This window comes from Neopsephotus bourkii, unplaced genomic scaffold (genome assembly GCF_033783945.1).
Source record: "Neopsephotus bourkii isolate Nb327-2 ecotype Australia unplaced genomic scaffold, CSIRO-AGI_Nbou_v1 NB_1624, whole genome shotgun sequence".
Lineage (NCBI taxonomy): Eukaryota > Metazoa > Chordata > Aves > Psittaciformes > Psittacidae > Neopsephotus > Neopsephotus bourkii.
Window position 1 is genome coordinate 4,573,923 of NW_026902099.1, and position 10,900 is coordinate 4,584,822.

The window sequence follows — 10,900 nt, forward strand, 5'->3', positions numbered from 1 at the left end:
TCGATATCTTTCATAAGACAATAATATTGCATTAGCTTGACTTTCTAAAATAATATGAAGCAAATTATATCCTTAAGATTGCTATACTTGAGCCTCATTTCTCATTAAACTTTTTTACCCCTTTGCTGTTGCACTGCAGTTGCAGAGCAGAGTTGCAGGGCTTTTTGTGTGTTAGTGGTTGTCACCTCTCTAAAGTGAAAAGTTTTTCAGACTTCTACAGGTATTTAGTTAGGTTGTATGAGTTGCTGTGATCTTGGAAGTTATCTGTATAGAAACACACACGTTTCTCAGACTTCACTTTTTAAGCTTCATGCATTAAACCTGACCCTGAGCAGACGTCACTGTTTCAGATTGTTACAAACTGATTTTTAATTGCACTGAAGAACTCTGATCGAGAAAGGATAGAGAAGCAGGAAAGAAGATACAAAGGCATCTCTTTACCCCATCTTCTGTTCAGTGTGTGTGTCTTTTTGAAACTCTTCCTCTGCATTTCCTTTAATCTGAAAATCTCACCAGGAACACCTTTGCCCTACTTCAGCCACATGGATCCAAACTGCATCTTGTTCTATCCTAATATCAGTGCATCTAACCAGGTTTGAGTGTGCCTGTGCTTTGCACTACTGTAACTGATTGCTTCTGAATACATTAGAAACGTTTTCTAGATAAATGAGAACTTGTGGCTGTTTTGAAGTGATACACAGAGACCTCTGTCACCTGCAAGAGGATTATCAGAGTTGCACTGTAGGCATGCTGTGGTGCAGGGTCAGCTGAGCTGCTGCAGAGCTTGTTAGTGAAGGTGCAGGGCTACTTGTGTATGTGGCTGTGCTTTCAAAGACAGCTTTATTTTGAAAGTAGTATTAGCTGTTCACTTAGTACACAAGTAACTGTTTGAGGGGTGGGGTAGACCTGGTGTGTCTGTTGTCCTCTGCCCTCCTGGTTCCGTGTGGCCATTGCAGAGAAGAGGTGCCTCTGTGAAGATCTTGAAGCCAGCAAAACCTGCCAGACTGGAGACAGCTTCATGTGAAGCCTCTCTGGTTTGTCCATACCATCCCCTGTGAAGCCCTAAAGTGGTCATGTTAGGAGCCCACAGCTAGGCTGGGAAGCCTGCCTGGCATCCAGGGTGCACCTTGCTGAAACACCCTCTGAGTCTGAAGGGGCCAGCCTGGCTCCAGTCCTACCCCTCTGGCTGCACAAACCTGACCAGGTCCTGACATGAGTTATCCAGGATATCCAAGCTGTTTTTCTCCACTATCCTGAATGACAGTGAATTGACTGTTAGACTTGGGATGTGTCCTGCATTTCTTCTGACTTTTACCTCCATGCAGAGATAGGCATAGTAATATATGCCTACAGTATGTATAGTAACATATAGTTTGACAAACAGTGTTAACTTCTACTATTCTTCAAGAAGTCTTGATGTTTCTTAGTTACTTTGATAGGGTGATGGGCAAGTTAACGTCCATAGCCATTAAGAGTGGCTTTGTATGTAAATGGAAAAGGCTTTATTGTTATTTTAGTAGTTGTTATTTAATTCAGGTGTGTCCCTTGAACGTGAAGGAATGTTGTTCGTTCATGACACATCTATTACCTGACAGCTTCGTGCACTGTAAGGGGAAAGGGAGAAAAGATCCTTGTTTTGGTTGGAAAATGCCAGTTGTTTCCAGCTACAGAGATGTTAACACTATTTTATATCTTTTGCTTCAGTGTGCCTCCTCCATCAGCTTCAAATAAGATTTTCAAATTTGTCATAAAAGCAACAGTTTTTGGACTGATGGGATACGGCTGCTATCGAATAGGTCAAAGGACAGTGCAGTTTATTCTCTCGATGCCAGCAGCACAGAACTATCTTCAGAAGCTGACAGAAATAAGGTCTCATCATTGAACATCGAGTGGAGGAGCTATAAGAAGAAGGTGGCTGAAAAAGGGTGACAGGAAACAGATGTGAGCAGGACTGAAGGAAGAGTGAGATGAGGATCCTAGTCATGGATGACTCACATTGGGCAACGCTGAATCACTGTATAATAAAAGATTTGATACTAAAATTACACCAGCTATGATCTAATGAGTAGGTTTGGTTCCTGGTAAGTGTGTTGCATGAAACCACATGATTCCAGATTGAAGAAATATGTACGCAAATATATATATTATATATATGCATATTGTATATATAATATATATTACTGATGATGTAGTACAGCTTAAGGAGTGTATGTTCATGGCTTCTTTTCCAGAGGAACAGAACAACACAAAGTAACATAATGGGCTGCATCTGCTCTGAAGTTCAGGGACACTCGAGTGATTCTTTGCTTTTTTTCCCTTGGGTATAATAATGCCTAGTGATCATTTCTGGTGCCAGACACTTTTACACATAACTTAGAAGGGTGTCTTCTCAATGTGTGTTTTATACTTCAAACATTTAGGCTTTTTTAAACTTGAGAGCTTTCAAACAATTTCAGAACTGTACAGGCTGTCATACGTACACTGCTCCAATTTTTTACAAGCCTTACCGAAGAACAGGAACGTTGCCTTTAGATTGCACCCCTCATTACCACCACCACTTGGATTGGTTTTCTCCTGCATAGAGAAGGTATAGCCACACCATCATAATGCAATGTGGTTTGTGTCAGATGTTTACAGGACACTCTGTTCCTTTAGATTAGCTTATTTAAACTGTATTATTTAGCCAAATCCTGCTGGATTCAGTATTGTAAATTGAAGAGACTAGACATACCAAAATACTGTTTTGTTGGTTGCTGTTCTTTTTGAGACTTTCTAGCTGGTAAAATTCAGTATACTGATGTTTTGCTTTAAGTTATCTACAGCTTTTTAAGGTATCTGCAGGTATTTTAAAAGCTCTGTAGATCTTGGATTTCTGTGCTCAGGTAATTTTACACAAACGAAAACAAAGTAAGGTAAATTTTAGGTATGAGCCTTAAACTTGGGTGGGACTAATGCTGAATGATTGTTGCAGAGCATTCTTGCAGACTTCATGTTTTATGCTTTTTAGCCAGAAGTAATCGCCCCGTAAGTCATCCGTTCATTACTCAGTCATTTTCTTCAGTTAATACCTTAAGTCTATTGTTTTACTCATTTTTTTACAAAGCATATCGGCAGATTCTTCAAGGAGCCTGTTAGTGGATGGAGAATTTGCAGTTTACCTTCCCGCTGTTGCAAACTGCCAGATATGTGCATGCAGGATTTACTCAATGGCACTGGAAAGCCTGATGAATTTGCAGAGCTAATAATCCTATGAATCCATACACAAATACTCAGTGTGGTATATTCAATGTGCTGTACTCTTTATGTAACATAATCAGTGGTTCAGGTCCATTCTTTTCTGTTCTAGTCAGTCCTTTCAGTCTTCTGTAAAGTTTAAATACATGTTGAATTGTCCCAGCCCCTCCTCAACCCTATGAAGCCATACTGTATTCGTTTGGTGACATGTACATTTGTTCTACGCATTTGTACATGTGATGTAAATTTGAAGTATTTTTAACAATGTGTGCCTTTACTCCAAAGTGATTTAAAGTAAACAGCAGTATGTTCTATGATATAAAGAATAAAATATTTTAACCACCCTTTCTGTTGAAGGCATTTATTTTCCTTATTAATTAGTATTTGCATTGAGAACAAACACTGGTTAGCTAGGTCCAGGACATGGTAATTTCACCATCTGGCACATTTGTCTGAACAAGAACGTTAGGTGGAGTAAATACTTCCCACTGAAGGGCATCTGAGTGCAGTGCTGAAGTAGGGAAACTTGTTTCCATATGTTACTGGTTACTGGTATGTTACCGTATGTTACTGGTTAAGAGAGGAAAGGATGAGTTTCCCTGCCCTACTGAACATGCAGGGAGACTGACCTCTCAGTGTGAGTACCTAAATTCAGAGTCCAGAGTTAGGCATGGCGAGTTGACTGTTGTTGCTGCTTTTCTTTTTATCATCTCTCCAGTGCTCAGTCATGCAAGGAGCTGACGGCCTTAGTCCCAGCCCAGCAAAGCGCTCAAACACTGGCCCAACATCAGGCACAATCACTTGTGCTAAAAGTGCTGCCTTGTGCATGGGAACAGAATCGTTAAGTGGAAAAGGTGTTGAACTAATGGCAAAAAGCATTTAATGTTTCAAACTGAGCCAGGTAAATTAATATGACCGTTACTTAAAAAAAAACTATTAGTGAAGTATTCATACTGGATAGATAAGCTGCATTCCATACAGTTAATGTACCAGCTGCATACTCTCTTCTTTGTACTCTTTGTCAACCAGTGGTCCATACTTTCTGTGTGTGCAGCAGAGTGCAGTCCTGTTTTCCTTGATCAGGCAAAGTTCCCTTCAGCACTTGGAGCTGCATCTGCAAAATAAACTGTTGCTCCAGTCACATACTGTCCATGGGACCAGCAGATGACCTGCACAGCATGTGAGCTGTCAAGCACTGCTCAGTCAGCAGCCTCAGTTTGCATACCCAGAGGGCAGCTGCCTGCTCTGAGTGAATTGTCCACCAGCATGCTGTTGGCCACGGTTGTGTTCGTGATGTCTCTTTCCTATGCCGAATACTGAACCAAATTTAAAAGTCTATGGCTGAAGGGGACTAACACTGCCTGGGTTTCCACTGGAAGCTGTTTTTCTGTGTGTGTATTGTCAAACATCTAAAAGGTGCTGAGAAATAATATCAAGTTATCTCAAAGTGCCAGGCAATAGTGGGAACTACACGTGGAAAAGAAACAACACACTGTCACTTGTGTAACTCTTAAGATACTCCTGTATTTTCCTGTTTCTTTCTAAAACTGAAATAAACTTTAATTTTAGACTTTAGTGTGTTGAGACTGAATTTTATTGCATGAGTTGGGGGGGGGGGATCTTAAGAATTTGCAGGAGAAGGATTGCTTTCAGCTCCAGTTGATGCACAGACCAGCATGGTGCTGAGCTCTTGGGTTGGATGTGTTTGGAACACAGGACACAAGTAGCTCCAAAGATCCAAAGCTGAAGTGGATCTATTGACCATTGAGGTGAAAAAGATACAACTAGTGTGCTTATTCCACAGCTTATTCCCACTTCCGTGTCTGTCTCAGAAGGGGATGGGGAGTAGGTGGAGCAGCTGTCCTGTTCAGCTGGGACCTGCTGAAATATCCCCCTCCATGTCCCTGCCTTCCACATGCTGCCGTCTTACTGACCTGGAGCAAATGAAGCTTTCTGTACTCCAGGGAGGTGACAGCAGCAAAGATGAGGATAGCCTTATCCTCCCTTCCAGTAGGGAGAAAGGTGGCAACTGAGAACATGTGCTCTTGCTCCAGCAGAAGACCTTGCCCTTGGGCCCTGGCTCCTCCAGTAGCTCCATGCCGAAGGGGCTGTGGTGCAACATGAGAAAATGCTCACTTTGTTTGTTTAATGTTTGTTCATTTGATACAGTATGTGGAAGCTCTAGTGGTGTTAGTGTGGGGGGGGAAAGAGGGTGCGTGTGAGAAGATGTACACTACCATGATACTCTGCTGATGTATCAAGACTGGTGAGGGAAAGTGGAGAGTCAGACTAAAAAGCTGTTATATACTTACTCAGTTTTGATAGGTTGTATCTCCTCCTGGCTAAGTGAGGTTCTTTCCGTGGTAAAATTCATAAACTGTGTAAAAATAATTAGGAGTGATGTTTTGATTTTGGTGGTTATCAATGAACTGCATCTCTGCCTGCCTCCATGGCCAGCAGGAGTGGTTGTACAGCCCCTGGAGCTGTGTGCAGCCCAAACTGGTTAAGGCCACTTGGTCCTTTACCCTCAAGCAGTGCAGAAGACTTCTCAGTGTGCACTGCCTGCCCGTGAGCATCTTCTCTCCACCTCCCTGCATCACCCTGCTTCCATCCCTGTGTTCTCTTGCCAGGTGGGACCCTGTTGCATTTTTTTTTGCCTTCTGCAGTACCTGGAAAACCTGAGTAATAGTAGTAATTTAGTGCCATCTACTGACTGCAGATGGTTTTACCTGGTGCATCTGCATTTAAATCAGCAGCCCCTAACTGTTCTTTAAAGGAGGCAGGTGTTAACCTTGGAGGTGTTGGGTTTTGACTCACAGATGTGGTACCTGGTATTAACCAAACACCGAACAGGAGCAGCCTGCATAGTTACCGACTTGCAGTATACCCGTTTCTTCTTGTTGTGATTGTATTGATGCCTGAGGGCCAGGTTCTTGATGAATCAGCAATAATATATTAATCTCCACTTTAAAAATTGAAATACCTGCCAAACAACATGACGTTGCTTCCACAGTAAATAGAGAATTACATTGCTAGAGAAGAACATCCTTAGTACACCTTAATTTTACTGTTGTAAGAATCATGGGGTTTAAAACACGTGAAATTAGCACAGATTGCTTCATTTGTAGCATCTCAAGGATAGACTTAATTTGCCCATCATGTAAGGCCCAGTCTCAGCAGACCTTTACTCTCATTCCTCTAAAAGGTTAATGTGTTTTGTTTGTCACATTGAGGAACTGCTGCTCTTCTCAGGCAGCTGGAGATTCAGTAGGCTTCTCACCTAAACCCACCGTGACCACCCTGGCAGGCTCTTGGTGCTGCTCTTTAGCATATGGCAAAGCAGGAGGACTTGGGAAGCCCACAGCAGCCTTGATGGTTCATTGTGGTCATCATCAGTTTCTGCCTGGTCTCTACGCACATGGACTGCTACCTCTCTGACTGTGCCCAGGCAGCCGGCCAACAGCAGCATTCCTGGGCCTGACCCGTAAGGTCACCCCTCTCGAGGATGCCCAGGTCTGTTAGAGGAAGGCTTGTAGGAGGCAACACTCCCACAGTGTGGACCACTCCTGTGATGGGGTGTGACGGTGCTCCTCAGACCAGTTATCCCAAGACATAACTGAGGCACACTGTTTATTGACTGCTGAATACAGCATGAGAAAAGTAGAGAGACAAAATTAAACAGTACTTAAGTACCATAATAGTGACCAAGTTACATGTTTATGCAAATCGTAAGGCACAGCTATGAAGATATCAGCTCTTCATCTCAGATCTAATGCATCTCATGCACAGCCACCCCTTCATGGCAGTTTTGCAAGTCCCAAGGTGCAGGTTCATGCCCCCACACCATACCATGAAGCCAGAGACCTGATGGAGCCAGTTCAGCAGCTTATCCCAGGCAGTGCCCCCCAGCCTCCCAGGGCTTGAGTCTGCAGGTGACTGTCACTGTCAGCTGCAGGCATCCACACTCCCTCCATCAGCAGGAGCCCTCTGGTCCTCTTCAGTTGACTTAATCCCTCAGCATCAGAAGTCACCTTTCTGACACCTCTTCTCCTCCACCCAAATCCCTCCCAGATAAACAACCTGCTTCCAATTACTTCCTCCCCACTGGTCCTGGTTTTGTTACAGCCACACCTAACTGTGGCATTTCAACTGCCATCAACTCAGGCAGTTGCAGCCTTACACAGAGTTACTGGCGGGAATATCAACTGCAGGCAGCCTAGCTCCCCAAAACTCCCCCATGGTTGTCCCACTAGGCTTAGTTTACCTCCTGCAGTTATCAGACACAACTATTCCACATTAGCCTTGATTCCTGTGCAAGCTGCCCAAGCACTAGCAGGACCTTATCTGTCAGTTTACATACTGGAGGCAGCAGCAGGGGCACTTGTTTGTCACCCTCTTGCCCGCACTGGCATGGTCTTGGCTCTTGGGGGCTGCATGATCCAGCAGGACACCTTGTTCACAAGCCACCCCCTGGTCTGCTGACCTCCTCCAAGGACAGACAGACCACTCCGGATGCTGGTAAACACAACCCCTTCCAGCTGGAGGCCACCACAACTGTTAAGGCTGGCAATGCACGCAAGGCATTCAACTGGGCACATGAGCACAGTCCTCCCTTTTGAAACAGAGCACATACAGAAGAATAAAGAACCACATGACTTCTATCATAACTGACAACAAGTACAGGATTAAGTGCCTCATAACAATAGTACAGGATTAAGTGCTATATAACTGTAGTTGTGGAAACCAACTCATGATGATATAGCAAGCAACAACATACAGCTCACAGTTTCAGTCTCCAGTTCTGACAGTTCCTTACTCGCCAAGGTGGTCTCAGGCTTGCAACTTGTCTGTTCTCCAGCTTCTCAGCTCCCTTCTGTATGCTGTCATGTTGTCTGACCACCCCATCCCAGAGATGCTCAGCTCACAGACACCGTTAGTCCCTCAGTCTGGAACAAAACTCCACTTTTGAGAACAGGTGAATGAATGTAATGCCACGAGGTGTAATGCCACATCTTTGGTCTTCTCCTGGAGCCACAGAGATCACCTTTATCCTCCCGCTCTCCTCAGAGGTGAAGCAATGCACATACAGTCTGCACAATTACCAAACACCACGAGTTACACTCCCAGAAGCCACAAGAAGACATGAACGGGGCCTGCAATGCTTTTACAATATTCTTGTTGAGCACAGTGATGAGCACCTTGAAGATGGTGACACTGTGCTCCACCCCCATGATCAATCCCACAGCCACATGTGATCCTGAAGACCAGTCTTACCAACATGTTGGAAACATTCCCTTTGGTTTCAGGGCAGTGGGCCCCATCTACAAACAAAACATACAACACTCACCCCACCCCCTTTTTGTTTCCATTTAGTTTTGTGTTTCCCAACCCACAAAACACAGCCACCCCTAAATTTTCTCTGGGCCCCCAGCTTCATACTCAGGGTGTGGATAGGACACCGTTTCCCATGTCTGTGGGGCAGGACCACAGTGGTGCCTGGTGAGCTCTTTGTTCCCATGGCTCAGCACGCAAACAGGAATGCTCCAGCTTAGTCTTCTTTCTTCAGCAATTAGCTTCCACCTCACCTTGATGCACCTATGAGCTCCCTCCAGTACCCTGGAGGGCTGTGGATGGCAGGAATCAGTTAACTGATTCACCCCTTACAGGACCTGGGGACTGAAGCACCTGTAAAGTGGTTTCCTGTATCTGAATCAGTTAAGACTGGAGGACTGCATCTGTTCAATACTTCACATAGTCATCAGTGATGTTAGCAGTAGCCTCAGATGCTGCCACTGCCTCTGTCCATCTTGCAATTCTACCAGTAACAGCAAATACAGACACAACCACCCCTTCAGCCACTTAAAGGGACTCATACAATTGATTTGCCACTGTTCAAGTGGTGCCCACTCTCAGGGGTCAGAAGCATAACCCGATGTGGATTTACAGTTCACAGAATGGTTTGAGTTGGAAGGGACCTTTACAGATCATTGAGTGTAACCCCCGGGGTTGCAAGGGGCTTCCACCATTCACAGAGCCCACAGTCCCGGGGTATGTGAATTTCACACTAACTGTGAAAATAGATACTTTAAATCCCAGTCCAGTCCCCCTTCAGTGCACCCCCCAAGCCTCCTCATAACCCTTTGTGCTTCAGTACTCTGGGCACTGGAACAGGAAGAGGGGGTGTCTCTGGCTGGAAGCACCTCATACTCTCCATTTACTACCCCGATTCTGTTTTACTTTTAGACGGGCACTTTGCTGAATTGGGAGCTCCTGCAATCACTTCACTTCTAGGTAGCAAAGCAATACAGCTTCCCTCTGTACAGATCTACCTTGAACTCATACAAGAAATTAACTAAGAAAATGTTTCCTGCCCAACCTCCCTCCCCTCTATCCACCCATCCACAAGTGGGCTTCTAGTTTGCCCTTTCCCACTACCAATACCCAAACAGACTTAGGCAGGACCCTGATAATCTAATAGCATTGTTTCTGATCCCATAGCAATTAAGAAAGTAATTTCCTTACCCTTCAACAGTCATCATAACCCCATGTAGCCCCTGCCCCCTGCACACCAGGTCAGTGTGGTGGAGGCTAATCCCACTGACACCAAGGGTTGCAGCTCTTAATCTTTAAGGCCCCCTAAGGCTGGGCATAGCTTTCTGTTTGGGACAGGGGGAGGAGCCGATGCATTCATCTGCTTCAGTTTTTCCCAAATCTCCTCTTGCTTCACTCCCTTTTCCTGAAAGATTTCCTTCATTTTGGCAAGTAAAACTCTCGTGGGCTGGCTATCTAGCTCTCCTTCATTCATCCCCTGGCTTATTAAATATCTCCAAATTGTCCCTCTAGGAATGTACTTCCTCCCCTTCACCCCTATCCTGTCCTTCTTTGCCATCCCTTGCCCCTCGGCTTCTATCAGGGTCCCCATGTTCTCCAAGGCAGCCATGCACTCACCGAGGGGGCGGCCAATTAACGTAGCCCCCAGGCTGATGAAAATCCCCTTGTGCAGCTCGGGGGCACGGCAGGCCAGCACCGCCACATCCCCCTGCTCCACCGTCACCCCAAACACATCAAAGTCAGGGGGCACTGGCTTCTCCCTCTGCTTCAGCACCCGCAGTAAGACATTCCCACACACGCAGGCTGACGCCTCCTGGACATCCTTCCAGGGTGCCCCGTCCATGTTATCTCTGAGGGGCTCGTACTCTCCCAGGTTCCTGACCACCAGCCGCAGGATCTCTCCCCCCGACACCTCCTCAGCAGGCAGGGCTCTAACGATGGCCCCCACCTTGGGCCACGGCAGCCCGATGGCGGTCACCACCTGCTTCGCCGTCTCCGGCGTGAAGGCAGAGCACCGCTCCAGGGCCCACATTCGGTTCACCCACACGGGCCACCCCTCCTTCTGTTTCCTCCAAACCTTCTCTTTCCCGGACATATCCCCCTCTCCCTGGCCTCCATCTCCCTCCGCCGGCTTTACTTTCCTAGCTGCTGCACCACCCACTCCTTGAACCGATAACTCTTCCTGCGCCTCCACACTCCAGCCATCCCCATCCCTCACTTCTGGGTCCCGGTCTGCCTTACTGAGTGCAGCCACCTTCCTCTGGTCCCAGCCGTTCCCCAGCGTCAGCAGGGTGCCCAGGCAGTGCACCCTCCTCCTCAGGCGGGCGTTCTCTGC

General features: G+C 46.0%; 1 protein-coding gene across 4 annotated transcripts in view; it reads left to right on the forward strand.

The window, feature by feature from the left end:
- The window catches only part of TRABD (TraB domain containing), a 36,145-nt gene extending 31,341 nt beyond the window's left edge, over nt 1-4,804 (forward strand). For all 4 annotated transcript variants that reach the window (XM_061372950.1, XM_061372951.1, XM_061372953.1 and 1 more), the window contains one exon: nt 1,705-4,804. In XM_061372950.1, coding sequence (XP_061228934.1) covers nt 1,705-1,882 — 178 coding nt within the window. In that variant the 3' untranslated portion in view covers nt 1,883-4,804. The remainder of the gene's footprint in view (nt 1-1,704) is intronic.
- The last annotated feature ends 6,096 nt before the right edge of the window (nt 4,805-10,900 follow it).